Raw genomic sequence first — 16,319 nt, 5'->3', positions numbered from 1 at the left:
AACTCCCACTATTTCATTCATCATTTTTCATGGACCTGTATTCTCCCCACCCACCCCCGAGTCTTTTACTTTGGTGTAATACTCCAATTCCATTTCAGGTTCGACTTGTGTTTTCTTTTCTAATCTTGTTTTTCAACTTCGGCCTGAGAGTGAGATCATCCCGTATTCATCCTTCTGTTTCTGACTTATTTCACTCAACATGATTTTTTCAAGGTCCATCCAAGATCGGCTGAAAACGGTGAAGTCACCATTTTTTACAGCTGAGTAGTATTCCATTGTGTATATATACCACAACTTGCTCAGCCACTCGTGTGTTGTTGGACACCTGGGTTGCTTCCAGGTTTTGGCTATTACAAATTGTGCTGCCAAGAACATATGTGTACACAGATCTTTTTGGATGGATGTGTTGGGTTCCTTAGGATATATCCCCAGGAGGGGAATTGCAGGGTCATAGGGTAGGTCCATTTCTAGCCTTCTGAGAGTTCTCCAGACTGTTCTCCACAGAGGTTGGACCAATTGACATTCCCACCAGCAGTGCAGGAGGGTTCCTTTGACCCCACACCCTCTCCAGCATTTGCTGCTGTTACCTTTTCTGATGTGTGACATTCTCACAGGAGTGAAGTGATATCTCATTGTTGTCTTGATTTGTATTTCTCTGACAATCAGAGACTTGGAGCATTTTTTTCATGTGTTTCTCGGCCTTTTGGATCTCTTCTGTGGTGAATATTCTGTCCAAGTCCTCCCCCCATTTTTGGATGGGGTTATTTGTTGTCTTGTTGTTGAGTCTGGCAAGCTCTTTATATATGTTGGTTATTAAACTTTTATCTGATGTATGGCATGTAAAGATCTTCTCCCATTCTGTGAGGGGTCTCTTGATTTGGGTAGTGGTTTCTTTTGCTGTGAAGAAGCTTTTTAATTTGATGTAGTCCCATAGGTTTATACTTGCCTTAGTCTTCCTTGTAATTGGATTCGTTTCATTGAAAATGTCTTTAAAATTTATGCGGAAAAAAGTTCTTCCAATATTTTCCTCTAAGTATCTGATAGTTTCTGGTCTAACATCCAAGTCCTTGATCCACTTGGAATTTACTTTTGTATTTGGTGAAATACAGTGATTCAGTTTCATTCTTCTGCATGTTTCAACCCATTGTTTCCAACACCATTTGTTGAAGAGACTCTGCTTCCCCCATATAATAGTCTGGGCCCCTTTGTCAAAGATTAGATGTCCATACGTGTGGGGCCTCATTTCTGGGCTCTCAATTCTATTCCACTGGTCAGTGTGTCTGTTCATGTTCCAGTACCAAGCAGTTTTGATGACAATGACCCTATAATACAGTTTGAGATCTGGCAGTGTGATGCCTCCGGTTCTGTTCTTTTTTCTCAAGATTGTTTTGGCAATTCTAGGTCTTTTCTGGTTCCAGATAAACATTTGTAGCATTTTTTCTATTCTCCTAAAAAATGTGCTTGGGATCTTGATGGGGATAGCATTAAATTTGTAGATGGCTCTGGGTAATATATTCATTTTGATGATGTTAATTCTTCCAACCCATGAACATGGAATATCTTTCCACTTCTTTGTGTCTTTTTCAATTTCTTTGAGTAGTGACTCATAATTTTCAGTATACAAGTCTTTCACTTCTTTGGTTAGGTTTATTCCTAGATATTTTATTGTTTTTGTTGCTATAGAAAAAGGAACTGATTTCTGGATTTCAATTTCTTCTAACTTAGTGTTTGCATAGAGGAATGCCACTGACTTTTGAATGTTAATTTTATAGCCTGACACATTACTGTATTGCCTGATGATTTCCAAAAGCTTCTTGCTGGATTCCTTAGGTTTTTTCCATGTATACTATCATGTCATCTGCAAATAAGGAGAGTTTGACTTCTTCTCTTCCAATCTGTATGCCTTTAATTCCTTGCTCCTGCCTGATTGCTATGGCAAGAACTTCCAACACTATGTTGAATAGTAATGGTGATAGTTGGCAGCCCTGTCTAGTACCTGATCTGAGGGGAAATGCTTCCAGTTTTTCACCATTGAGTATGATGTTGGCTGTAGGTTTGCTATATATAGACTCCACTATCTTCAGGAATTTTCCATCTATTCCTATTTTCTGTAGTGTTTTGATCATAAAGGGATGTTGTATTTTGTCAAAGGCTTTCTCTGCATCTATTGATATGACCATGTGGTTTTTGGTCTTGCTTTTGTTGATGTGGTGGATCACATTGATTGATTTACGTATATTAAACCAACCTTGCATGCCTGGGATAAACCCCACTTGGTCATGATGAACAATTTTTTTGATATACTGCTGTATCCGGTTGGCTAGAATTTTGTTCAATATTTTAGCATATATGTTTATCAGAGATATTGGTCTGTAGTTTTCTTTTTTGGTTGTGTCCCTGTCTGCTTTTGGTATCAGGGTGATGTTGGCTTCATAGAAGCTGGCAGGGAGTATTCCAGTGTCTTCAATCTTCTGGAAGACTTTTAAAAGTAGAGGTATTAGTTCTTCTTTGAAAGTTTTGTAGAATTCATTTGTAAAACCATCTGGTCCAGGACTTTTATTTTTGGGAAGATTTTTGATAACTGTTTCAATTTCATTAGCTGTGATGGGCCTGTTCATGTTATCTACTTCCTCTTTACTTAGTTTTGGAAGTTGGTAGGTATCTAGGAAATCATTCATTTCTTCCAGGTTCTCTAGCTTGGTGGCATATAGTTGTTCATAGAAGCCTCGCATGATATGTTGAATTTCTGCAGTGTCTGTTGTGATTTCTCCTCTTTCATTTACTATCCGATTTATTTGGGTCTTCTCCCTTTTTTGTTTTGTGAGTCTGGCTAAAGGTTTGTCAATTTTGTTTACTCTTTCGAAGAACCAACATTTACTTTCATTGATCTTTTGTATGGTTTTCCTATTCTCAATGTTATTTATTTCTGCCCTAACTTTAGTAATTTCTGTCCTTCTGGTTGCTTTAGGATTCCTTTGTTGTTCTTCTTCTAGGTCTTTAAGATGTGCAATCAGGCTGTTTATTTGTGCCTTTTCTTGTTTCCTAATGTGTGCTTGTATAGCTATGAACTTCCCTCTTAGGACTGCTTTAGCTGTGTCCCAAATATTTTGATAGCTTGTGTCTTCATTTTCATTGAACTCTCGAAACATTTTGATTTCTTCCTTGATTTCCTCTTTGACCCAGAAGTTGTTAAGAAGTGTACTGTTGAGCTTCCACATTTTGGCACTGTTACTAATCTTTTGTTGATTGTTAAGTGTTAGTTTAATTCCACTGTGGTCTGAGAAGATGCTTGGGATGATTTCAGTGCTCTTGAATAGGCTGATGCTGTCTTTGTGGCCTAACATATGGTCTATCCTTGAGAATGATCCATGTGGATTTGAGTAAAATGTGTATTCCAGTTTCTTGGGATGAATGACTCTGAAAATGTCCAATAGTTCTAGTTTATCTATCTCTTCATTTAGCTCCCTTATGTCTTTACTGATTTTCTGCCTGGATGATCTGTCAAGTTGAGATAGTGGGGTGTTGAAGTCCCCTACTATGATTGTGTTACTGTTAATATATTGCTGTAGCTCCTTCAGTAGAAGTTTGATGTATTTAGATGGCTTCTCATTGGGTGCATAGATATTAATAATTGTTAAGTCCTCTTGATTGACTGATCCTCTGAGCATTAAGTAGTGTCCATTCCTATCTTTTTTAATCTTATCTATTTTAAAGTCTATCATGTCAGATATGAGAATAGCTGTTCCTGCCCTTTTTTGTGGGCCATTGGCTTGAATGATAGTTTTCCATCCTTTCACTTTAAGTCTGTGTTTGTCTTGTTGCGTTAGGTGAGTTTCCTGTAGACAACATATTGTTGGGTTGTGTTTTCTGATCCATCTTCCTACTCTGTGTCTTTTAATAGGTGAATTCAGGCCACTGACATTTATTGATATCAAAGATTGAAGATATTTTAATGCCATTCTTGTAGAGTTTTAGAGTGTTTTGATATATGTCCTATTTGTGGTGGTCTGGTTGTTTATAGGAGACCTTTCAGAACTTCTTTCAAGGCAGGCTTGGTGATGGTTGCTTCCTTCAGCTGTTGCTTGTCTGAGAAGGTTTTGATGCTTCCATCTAGTCTAAATGACAATCTAGCAGGATATAGTATTCTTGGCTGAAAGCCTTTCTCATTGAGCACTCGATAGATATCTTGCCATTCTGTTCTGGCCTGTAGTGTTTGTATGGAGAAGTCTGCTGCTAATCTTATGGGTTTTCCTTTGTAGGTGACTCTTTGTTTTTCTCTTGCAGCCTTGAGGATCCTTTCTTTATCCTTATTCCTTTCCAATCTAAGTATGACATGTCTTGGTGTCTTTAGGTCTGAGTTAATTCTGTTTGGGACCCTCTGGGCTTCTTGAATCTTTATGTCTTTGGTGTTGTCTAGACTAGAGAAATTTTCAGCTATTATGGCGTGGAGAATGCTTTCTTCCTCCCCTTCTCTTTCTTCCTCTGGTAAGCCAATAATGCGTATATTGTTTCTTTTGAAGTCATCCCATAGGACTCTGTTGTTGTTTTCAGCATCTCTTCATCTCTTTTTGAGATCTCTTACTTCTTTTTTAGTTGTCTCTAATTCATCCTCAATCTTGCTAATTCTGTCTTCAGCCTCATTGATTCTATTCTCTCTGCCCTCTACTGCTTTCTGGAGTTCATCTATTTTGTTGCCCTGCTCTGATACTGTTTTAGCTTGTTCAGCTAGTTGCCTTCTTAGCTCAGCGATTTCAGCTTTCAGCTCTCTAATAACCATGAGATAATTAGAATTTTCTTCCATATTCTCATTTGTTGTTCCTGCATTTCTGATTACAATTTTTTCAAATTCTTTACTCACTGCTGTTATTATTTCCTTGGCTAATGTTTGGATGTTGAACTCGTTGTTTTGTGCTTCACCCTCTGGAGGACTTTTAGCTGGACTCTTGTCCTGGTTCGAGTCTCCAATATTTTTTCTTGTTGTTTTAACCATTTTATATAAGTTAACAGTTTTTTCAATCCCTGAGTTGGAGTTCAGTGGTGTAAAAGTGGTGTAAAAGCCTTTTTTTTTTCCCCTGTAGGCTATGGGAGCCTGAGGGCTTTTAAACTATCAATAGGCTTCTTAGCTTAATCACTGACTCCTGACCAAGAGATAAAGCAGGGTGTGGCAGAGATAATCCAGTGGTTATGCAAAGAGACTTTCACAGCCCCTCAGCTATGCCACCGAGGTATAGGTCTTCTCCTGAGTTTCCCGGTTAGATCTCTGTCCCCTGGTGTCCCTCCCTGTTGCTGCTCCAGATTCTGAGGGTAGTAACAATGGAGACTCAGAGTTGCACTTGGTGAGTCTCTGGGGAGTCCTTTCCTCCCTTCAGCTGTCCCCTTGTTGGTGGAGCAGTGGTGTCTCCACTGACAAACTGTTGAACTGTTAGCAGTCACTTAATCTCTCCTTAGGCCCCTCTCTCCTCTCTGTCACCAGCCACGCGTGTTTGTACTCACGGGTGATTTACTGGGTTTCTGTGGTCATTCTAGTCCTGTCTTGTTTCGGTCTGGGTGGTCTCCTCTGGTATTCCTAGTTGATCCGGGAGAGGAGAGGAGAGGAGAGGAGAGAAAGTGATCTGCTGCTCGTAGCTCTGCCTCCGGTAGTCGAATCAAATTGTTGGATTCTTAAGCATGAAGTTCAGAGTTCAGTTCTGGGCGCGTCACATGTGACAGAATGATGTTCTGGTTCTTTCTCACTCTTTAATAAATACATTTAAAAAACATTTTTTAAAAAAATTAAGTCTGGGAAGATAGCAGAATGGTTATACAAAAAGACTTTCATACCTGAGACACAGAGGTTTCAAGTCCTCCAACCCCCAACACCAACATAATAATCCAGAGCTAAGTAGTGCTCTGATAGATAAATAAATAAATAAATAAATAAATAAATAAATAAATAAGCAAGCTGGGAAGAGGATGCTGTTTCTGGAGGACAGAAAGAGAGCTTGTGAGAATTCACACTGTGCACATGGCAAGACATGTGCCCAACCTGCCAATCTGGTAAGGTCTCTCTTCAGTCTCTTGGAAGATTTGTTTATTTCTTCTCTCTCTCTCTCTCTCTCTCTTTCTTCCTTTCTTTTCTTTCCTTTCCTTTTCTCTTCTTTTCTTTCTTTCTTTTTTCTTTTTTTGAAAAGTGCTTCATTTTCCCAAGAGTTTAAATTCACAGAGTGTGGTGCTTATGTCTTCTAGTGTTGATGTTCTCTCCTCCATCTGATTAAGTCCTCTTCCAAAGCCTCTTACCACAACCTGAACTGCATTCAAAGTGACCTTTAGGCCCTGCATTTGTCTTTGGAGCTTTTTCCCCCTGTACTTTGTAATTCTTTGGTAAAATGGTCACTTAGTTCTTGAATGGATTTTATAATGAGTTTTTTTCTTTTCTTTTCTTTTCTAATTTATTTTTTCCTTTATTGGGGGGATTAATGTTTTACATTCAATGATAAATACAACAGTTTATACATGCATAATATTTCTCAGTTTTCCACATAACAATACAACCCCCACTACTTCCACTGTCATCCTCTTCCAGGACCTGTACTCTTCCCCCCACCCACCCCAGAGTCTTTTACTTTGGTGCAATACACCAACTCCAGTCTAGGTTGTTTATTTTCATGAGAGAAACTAGAGCCTTGTTCAACTCTGATTTATGATAGTTTGAAGGACTGATGTGACATCTTGGATCCTAGGGCATGAAAGACTTTTCTTCCTTTTATTTTTAATGTTTATTTATTTATTCCCTTTTGTTGCCATTGTTGTTTTATTGTTGTAGTTATTATTATTTTGTTATTGATGTTGTCATTGTTGGATAGGACAGAGAGAAATGGAGAGAGAAGGGGAAGGCAGAGAGGAGAAGAGAAAGATAGACACCTGCAGACCTGCTTCACCGCTTGTAAAGCGATGACTCCCTTGCAGGTGGGGAGCCAGGGGCTCGAACTAGGATCCTTACGTGGGTCCTTGCGTTTTGTGCCATGTACACTTAACCCACTGCATTACCGCTGGACTCTCATAATTTTTTTATTATTTATTTTCCCTTTTGTTGCCCTTGTTGTTGTAGTTATTATTGTTGTTGATGTCGTCGTCGTTGTTAGATAGGACAGAGAGAACCCGAGAGAGGAGGGGAAGCCAGAGAGGGGGAGAGAAAGAGATACCACAGAAATAAAATCTTTTTTAAAAATGTAACTGGGCGGGAGAGACAGCATAATAGTTATGCAAAGGGGTCGGGTGGTAGCGCAGTGGGTTAAGTACATGTGGCGCTGAGCACAAGGATCGACATAAGGATCCGGGCTCCAGCCCCGGGCTCCCCACCTGCAAACGGTGAAGCAGATCTGCAGGTGTCTGTCTTTCTCTCCCCCCTCTGTCTTCCTCTTCTCTCTCCATTTCTCTCTGTCTTATCCAACAACAATGACATCAATAACAACAACAGTAAAACAACAAGGGCAACAAAAGGGAATAAATAAATAAATAAAAATTTTAAAATATATATTTTATTTGTTTACTAATGAAAGAGATAGAAGAGAAAGAAAGAGAACCAGACATCATGGTACATGTGCTGCCAGGAATTGAACTCAGTACCTCATGCTTGAGAGTCCAATACTTTATCCACTGCTCCTCTTCTATGAATACCAACCTAATAACCTTTTTTTTAAATTAAATTATCTTTATTTACTTATTGGATAGAGATAGCCAGAAATTGAGAGGTGGGGGGTGATAGAGAGGAAGAGATAGAGAGATACCAGCAACACTGCTGCTCTGCTCACAGAACTTTCCCCCTGCAGGTGGGGACCGGGGGCTTGAACCCTGGTCCTTGTGCACTGTAACATGTGCACTCAACTAGGCGCACCACCACCTGGCCCCCCAACCTAATAACCTCTAAACTTTCCTCAGTGCTGACTGGGAGATGTGTTGATACAAGGACTTTAAAATAATTTTTTTATTAACTTTATATATTTATTGGATAAACAGCCAGAAATTGAGAGAGAAGGGGGGTGATAGAGACAGAGAGATACCTGCAGCACTGCTTCACCACTCCTGAAGATTTCCCTATGCAGGTGGGGACCAAGAGATCAAACGTGGGTCCTTGTGCACTGTAATGTGTGTGCTTAACCAGGTGTGCCACCACTCAGCCCCCGATACAAGGACTTTTAGTGCAGCACCACTAATAAGATTAAAAGCGATGAAACAACCCAAACATTCATCCACGTGAGATTAGATGAGTAAATCACACAGTACAATATTCTGGCAGTGAAAATGACTGAGCCAAGGCTATACACATCCATATAAATGATTCATGCAATTCATATTGCATGGCAACAAAAACAAGTGATGGAAAACTGCAAACAGTAGCCTGGGCCATGGCATAGTGGGTAAAGTGCTGAACTCTCAAGTGTGAGATCAAGTTCAATCCCTATTATCACATGTGCAGAGTGATGCTCTGGCTCCCCCCTCCTCTCTCTCTCTCTCCATCACTAATGAATTAACTTTTAAAAAATAAATATTTAAAAAGCAAAAAATTGCAGATAGTGTAGTTATATTTATGTGTAGGAAAAAAATAGGTAAGGGGCCAGGTGGTGGCACACTTGGTTGAGCACACTTGTTACAATGTGCAAGGACCTGGGTTCAAGCCTCTGGTCCCCACCTGCAGGGGGAAAGCTTTGCGAGTGGTGAAGCAGGGCTGCAGGTGTCTCTGGCCCTCTCCCTATCACTCCCTTCCCTTTTGATTTCTGGCTGTCTTTATCCAATAAATAAATAAAGATAATAAAAAATTAAAAAAGAAAAAATATGTAAAAATTAATCACTATAGCATTTAGGGATGCACATTGGCACTTTGACACACACACGCACACGCACACACACACACACTCGCTTAACAAGCTCACAACTCTGGCTCCTGCAATATCCAAGGTATTCCACTAGAGGACGCCAAGACACCAGTCTCCTCTGCCCCCAGAAAGAGGCTCTCATTTCTTTCCCCCGCTGGCGCAATTCCTATTTCTTCCAGAAGGGGACGCGAGTAACCCGAAGTATGCCGGAGGCGAATTGGACTCCCAAATGTGGTGGGTGTGTGAGTTCAACCGAGTAAGGAGCACACTGAATCATCCAGATCTTCCCTGATGCTCCAGATCCTGTTTCTCAAGCTAAAGAAACATAGACATGATTCTTCACGACCTTCAGTGGCGTACCTTTCAGCTCAGGTACTGCTGAAACGCAATATACCAGGGAGAGGTTAGGTTTTGTGGTTTTGTGGGGGTCTATATTCGTTCATTTGGCAAATTCTCAGACACACATACACAGATACACACACACACACACACACACACACACACACATACACGAGCATATTGCTAGGACCTTTTTCAGATGAGATGACTTCAAATTCAGGCGTCAGTATTTTCAAAATAAAAATACATACACATATCTAATTTGCATATTCATTGTCTTCTTACACCAAAATAAAAGCTCCATAGAGTGGGGGGTGTGAGTGTCTTTTGCTTTTTTAAGTCTAAACCGTGAACTTCCCTGGCCAAGTTCCTGGCACATTTTGAAATTTTGTAATTATTTGTTGAATGAATCAACTGCGGTTGGTACAGTTTTCCAGGTAGTGATGACAATAGCATTGCCTGGGGCTTGAGGAGTGAACAGGATAGGAATGAAGTCACTGAAACCTCAGAGCAGTGACAGTACCACCTATTTTAAAGCTGAAGATGCCAAGGGCCAGGGAGTGGTACAGATAGATCCTAGAACCCTAGTCCATCTTCTCTAGCATGGACACCCACCTTTGCCCTTCTTCCCCTTACACCCCAGCCACCCCTTGCATAAGATCCTGATGCAACCCTGTATCAAAAGGGCACCCCTCTTGGGGGACTGGGCTGGGGAAAAGATTTTGCAAGAGTTTGGGCAGGAAGCATCAGCCAGGGTAAGCCCAGGGAAGATAAGGGTGCCCCCGCCCCTCAATGGCCTCCAGGCACTCTGGTTTCCTCCCTTCCCTTCCCTTCCTTTCCCTTTCCGGGAGAGCAGTGCAGGACCCCAGCCTGGCTGTGACTCACCTCCTTTCTCTGCCAGCCAGGCTGGAATCCCAACCCCGCCTATCACTGGAAAGCTCTGCTGTAAGTGACCCTGGGCAGTAGGGAGACCTCCCTGGCCAGCAGTTCCTGGAGTTCAGTAAGAATAACTGGCATGAGAAATGTCCTGCCACAGGAGGCAAAATGCAGAGGGCTCCCACTACAGCCACCTATTAAGCCAATTCTGAGGTCTGGGGTAACTCAAATCAGCAGGTGTAAGGTTGGCACTTGTGCTTGAAGCACCCTTGGAGGGAGAGTGTGCACCCAGAGGTCAGGGTCTGGCAAGGCCTCAGCCTTCAGGATGGAAGCAGCTATGACCACTGTTTGGTTGGTCTCTATGTGGTTCAAGACTTGTGCCCAGCCTTGCAACCAGCCCTCTGAGAATCAAATCACAAAGGGACATGGTGCAGGGCCTTGTACAGGCAGAGGGCCAGGGCCATTTTCATGTTTTGAAGGTCTAGTTATAGTTTTTAATTATCCTCATGATGATAGGAATCCTGTAAGTCAATATCTCCTCAATGAAGTGATACAGAAGTTGGGGAAAAATTAAAGGAAAAGCTAAAATGTGTGTTGCAGAAATTGGAATTGTCCTTGTGTAACAAAAGGATTATGTCCTACATTCTTCCAGTTTACATGTTTTAAATGAAAATATATAATGACCAGGTATTTTATTGGAAATAAGATGAAAGGGCTAAATAGGAAATCCTGTGAGCATCTTGAGGCCCCCCCAAAAGCCTGATTTGGAGTAGCCTAATTTCTGAGTGTGGCCTGGGTGTGTGTTGCAGGGGTTTGGGGGTGGGGGAGGGATGAGGAAATCACTTTGTATCTCTCCTGCCTTCCTTCCCTCATTTGAAAATCAGGAATACTATTGAGCCCATACACCTGGCACTTTCCTTAGTAGGGCTCAAAACATATTGCGGTCCAGGAGGTAGCACAGTGGATAAAGCATTGAACTCTCAAGCATGAATTCCTGAGTTTGATCCCTTGTAATACAATCAATCTCTCTCTCTCTCTTCTATCTCTCTAGCAAATACATAACAAATTATAAAAACCATACCAAGTATACTAAGAATCTGCTATAAACCAATCACAGTGTTAGGATTTTATGTGTAAGGGTTCAACAGATTCTTGAGGCTGAGGTTCAGGAGCCCATTTCCCACATGAGAAAACAGTTTCAGACAGCTGAAATGATGAGCATGGTGTGGCTCCACCAGCCAGGCTACTGGCATCAGGTTATTGCTGTTATTTAAATGAGCACATGCTACAGCTGCCCCCTTAGACCTGTGAAAAGGAGTCAGTGATTTTTAAGAAAGAGCTTAGTGTAGTGCCTGGCACATACCAAGCCCTCTTTTTATTAAATAAAACAAATGCTCCAAGTCTCAGGCCCACACTCCCAGGACCCAAACTTCTTTTTGATGTCTCTCTGCAGGCCTCTGCCCTGCTTCAAGTTCTGTCAGACAGGTTAAGGCAATAATGATTTCTCAAGAAATGGCAGAAAGGAGCAGTGGTTACACACACACACGTTAAGGCAATAATGATTTCTCAAGAAATGGCAGAAAGGAGCAGTGGTTACACACACACACACACACCTACCCCTCTCCCCCTTCCCCCCTCCCCCCTCTCTCCCTCTCCCCCCCCTCGGCCTCTGCCCCCTCCTCCCTGTGCGAGGCTGGGCCTCTTATGCAAGCCGCCGGCGCCCGCCGGTTCCCAGGCCCCGCTGCAGCTGCGGGCGGAGGGGCAGGGCGGGGGCGGTGCTGTTTGTCTAGCGCGGCCGTGCCAAAGGCGGCAGGCCCCAGACAGCCAGGCGCCTCCGTACACCTGGGGATGCTCAGGTTAAATAGCTCCGCATTCCTCGGGCCCAGCTGATGGAAACGCTCCCAGGCCGCCGCTGAGCCGGCCTCCAGATGGGCTGGACGCGGGCCAAAGGGGAAAAGAAGGAAACGTGGAATCCAAAGTGTGCCTGCCTGAGTGGTGGGGGAGGTGGCCGAGGCCTTAACAGACACAGTTTCCCCCCTAACTCCGGAGGTGAGGAGACCCTCTGGGGTTGGAGTCCGCGGGGGACATGCCCATGTGCCCGTGGGTGGGCTAGCAGATGGGAATCACACTTGAGAGGGAGTGGGTGCACACGTGTGCCTCTAAAAATGCTCCAAGGACACACTGGTGACAATTAATTTATAACTGTCAAGCACTTATGTGCTAAGTACCATTTCATTATTCTCTGCAATTCTGGGAGATTATACCATAGACCAGTAACAGACTGGAGGGTTCCATGGGGAGCAAGGAAGGATGAAATTTACCTACAAATGCTATGTTCTTAGACAACGTTCATAATATAGTGAGGAAGGAAGGTGTGGCTCCTGCCTTAATATTAGTGCTCAACAGATTATAATCTTTCAATTTTTCATTTATATATATATCATAAAAATAGCATAATGGTTATGCAAAAAGACTCTCATGCCTGAGGTTTCAGTCTCAGGTTCAATCCCCCAAACCACCTAAGCCAGAGCTGAGCAGTGCTCTGGTAAAATAAATAAGTAAATAATAAATAAATTGGGGCCAGGTGGTGGTGCACCTGGTTAAGTGCACATAGTATTGTGCACAAGGATATGTGCAAGGACCCAGGTTTGAGCCCCTGCTCCCCACCTGCAGGGGGTCCACTTCAAGAATGGTGAAGTAGGTCTGCAGGCGTCTTTCTGTCTTTCTCTCCCTCACTCTCTTCCCACCTCCTCTCAATTTCTCTGTCCTATCTAATGAAAGGAAAGAGAAAAAAAGTCACCAGAAGCAGTGGATCATACTGGCACTGAGTCCCAGAAAAATGGAGACAAAAAAGAAAAAAGGAAAAAGAAATAAATGCTGTTGTTCATTGTGCTGAGCCTCAATTTCTTCTGTTACAAACTGTGATCAGAATTCTGCCTTTAACTCCACAAGGATCTCTGATATCCTTTATGTAAAGTACTGATCAGTCAGGCTGATAGTGCTAGATATTACTTTATCCTTCTCTATTGACAAAAATGCATTAGTAGGCTTCTGAGTAAAGACTTATCCTCTTCTCCCTGTATTAGACATGGAGACTGATATAGTAGGGACCTTGAAGGCAAGTGTCCCAGAGCCTGTTCACCCAGAGGGTTGGTATTAAGCTTAGAGGGTTTGCCTGACTACAGATGACCAGGAATGCCAGGAAATCTATAATCACACACTCAAAAAAAGCCAGTATATTTCTGAGAGCCTAGACACACAAACCCTCCATCAAGCCAAGTCTATGCAGAGATGCCCACAACACATTTAGGCAGATCACACCAGCCCAGTTAGAGGCTGTGCATTTCTTTGCAGTACACATGTGTTTGCTCATATTTGCCTCTGTATACACCCCAAGCATACCCTCACCTACACCCCCAGCCTGTATACCAGCCTCATGGGAGAGGAGTAACTGCCAGTTCACTCATGCCACACACACAGGCCCAGACACCCATCTGCACTCCCCCATGAGTACAAACTCACATGCATGTCCAGACATATAGGCCCTTGCCAGTGACACCTTTTTCCTGCTTAGAAGCTAGGGACTCAATCGCCCACTGCTCCTCAGAGCTCCCAGGAGCCCTGGAGGAGAGAGGTTAGTGTGAGCTGCTGGCACAGCCAGGCCAGGGTGAGGGGGCTGAATCAGACCTAGAGCAGGTGGCCTAGCAGCTGTGCCCAGGCTGGCCCTGCCAACAAGCTCACCCACTTGGACAAGCTGGGAGCCCCAGGGCAGCCTGCTGGGACCCAAGGTTAGGCTGCCCCATCAAAGACACTTCCTACTGCAGGATGGGGCATTAGTTTGGCCTCAGGCAAACTGGGCTCTGGGCAAGTTCCCTTTTCTCTTGGTGTCACTGTCTCAGATCGACAAAAATGCAGGCAGTCCAACGACCTGGTTCTCCAGTTCCAGTGGCTTGTTGAATACTCCCCAACCCAGAGGGGACCTTAGCAGGTTGATCTGCATTTTAGCAACCTCCCCAAGTGACTGAAATGACCCAGTGATCACTCTGAGAAACACTAGAGGTCTATAGGATAAGTTTTATGACACTGGGGTCGAAGGGAAATGGCTTGGAATGGGGAAAAGAATAGACTTTAAAGATACCGGAAACATTCTTTTCAGGCGGGTAAAAGCAACAGCCCAGATGTGGCCCTCCAACCCCCCTCCCCCCAGCACCAGCTGTGAAGGGGTCAGGGGTCACTCCCCAGGGCCCAGCCCCCCCTCCCCTCAATCTAAGAAATCACCGCAACTTTATCAGCATCTAAGTTATTTGTTTAATAACAATAACAAAAAACACCCCCACAGAACTATTGTAAAACAATATTCTCAGTCGGTGATCATTGTAATATACAATACAAAACAATTTCCTCAGAAATCTGAGAAGCACCAAACGTGACCATTTTTTAAAATGTCTTGCTTTTCAAAAAATAGAAACACACGGGGGATAACCCCCCCCACTCAAGTCTCTGGCAACTGGAGGTGTGGAGGGAACATCGCCTGTCCTGTCAGTCACCGCCCCCCCCACAAGTCCAGGGCTGGATCCACCAAATGTTCAGTGGTCTCCGATCTCAGTCCGGCTCCTCCCCAACTCTGGGGAGGCGCCTGGGAGCACCAGTGAGCACTTTTTCTTCTCGCCCCCTGCAGGGCCGGGGTCCGCCGGTTCCGGAGAGCGCCACTTCAGCGACATAAGATGCGATCGTCCGCTGGAACACATGCCGCCTGTGAAAAAAAGAAATTGAAGAGGTGAGACGGGCGGAGAGAAAGAGACAAGGCTCTAAGCCCCAGGGACACCGAGGAGGAGAGCTTTTCCAGATAACATGGGGCATCCTGCATAGCCATGTGGCTGAAAGGATAGGGAAGACATAGGGACAAGTCCCTCCTTCTCTTCTGGGCCTCATGCAATCACCCTTACCGGTCGGCACCCAGTTCCCCCCCCTGTGTACGGAAGATAGTCCTGTGTTCTGAATGGGGCCTTACCTCGGCAGCCAGGGCACTGATCTCGCCGTTGAGGGTGCTGAGTGGAGCCCGGGCGGGAAGTCCCCGGCTCCCGGGGCTCCCGACTTGGGATTCGGATCTCAGCTCCGACTCCAGGTCCCAGATGTAGTCGATGACATGCTGGAGTATCTCCACCCTGCTCACTTTGCGGTTCTGGGGCAGGGTGGGCACCAGCTCCTTGAGGCGCGAGTAGCAGCCGTTCATGTCGTAGAGCAGCACGTTCACTTGCGGTTCGTCCAGCAGGGCGGGCAGGCGCGCCCCGGCCCCGCCGGCGCAGCGCGAGATGGCCACGCTCTGCTCGGACAGGCAGCGCACCACCTCCCCCGCGCCGCCCGCCGTCTTGCCGGCCTTGAGAGCGCAGCTAGGGCCCGCGGCGGCCGCGGCGCTGCCACTGGCAACCTTCATGGTTTGGGCGTCCGGGTGGAAGAGATGAAACAGCTGGGAGCGAGGTGACCCGGAGCGAGGCTGCGAAGCGAGCGAGGGATCGCGAAAAGGGAAAGAAGAAATTGCAAGAGTGTGGTAGAGCTGCGTCCCAAGCGGACTTTTATAGAAACGCCGCGCCCCCGGGAGGGGCGGGGCCAGATGTTCAAAAACAGCCAATGACAGACATGGGTGTGGCCTAGCGCTGCTGAGCCCCGCCTCCTACTCAGCTTGCGCTCCTTCCCGGGTGTGAGCTGCATTGTAGCCCGAGTGTCAATAACAGAGAAATTGGGGATGCACGAGGCAGGGTGGCTACTAGAAAAAGGGCGGCCTTTTGGGCTTCCTGGGGAGGAAGCGAGAAGGTTACCCCGATGGCGTTGAGAGCGAAAAGACTCCAGAAACGAGTTTTCCCAGGTTTATATTCTCCCCATCAGCAGTCCCATTTCACAGATGAGAAAAACCGAGGCCCAGGCGGCGGTCTCTGGTCCATCGAGACAGCCCGGTACAAGAGCCTGGCCTTTAGGGCACTCCTGGAAGTTTATCTCTAGGAACTTGATCGACCAAACGTTTGGGTCTAATTTAAAGTGTGTTCTCCTTTGCATTCTGCTCCCCGGGGATGTGGTTGGTTCATGTTCCTGGGAGTGAGATGTGGGGGAGCCTTACTCGAACTCCGAGAGATGGGCTCAATTAATTCGGCAAAGTCTTCCTATAGGATTGGGTCCTGAGCCTTTGGGACCTGAGCTGGGTAGAAGGTGGCCTGAGTAGAGCTACATCCTTGAATTTCCAGCCCCCAGCAACATTTC

General features: G+C 44.7%; 1 protein-coding gene across 1 annotated transcript; it reads right to left on the bottom strand.

The window, feature by feature from the left end:
- Positions 1–14,351: 14,351 nt before the first annotated feature.
- ID1 (inhibitor of DNA binding 1) lies at positions 14,352–15,637 on the bottom strand. Its single transcript, XM_007523056.3, has 2 exons — positions 15,079–15,637; positions 14,352–14,820 (listed from the first exon to the last, which is right to left on the bottom strand). The coding sequence occupies exons 1-2, from the start codon at positions 15,499–15,501 to the stop codon at positions 14,779–14,781; spliced, it is 465 nt and encodes a 154-aa protein (XP_007523118.1). The 5' UTR covers positions 15,502–15,637; the 3' UTR covers positions 14,352–14,778.
- Between the last annotated feature and the right edge of the window lie 682 nt (positions 15,638–16,319).

Source organism: Erinaceus europaeus, chromosome 1, assembly GCF_950295315.1.
Source record: "Erinaceus europaeus chromosome 1, mEriEur2.1, whole genome shotgun sequence".
In the NCBI taxonomy this organism is placed as follows: domain Eukaryota; kingdom Metazoa; phylum Chordata; class Mammalia; order Eulipotyphla; family Erinaceidae; genus Erinaceus; species Erinaceus europaeus.
The sequence above is the reverse complement of the archived record's forward strand: the minus strand, read 5'-3'. Positions and strand labels throughout refer to the sequence as shown.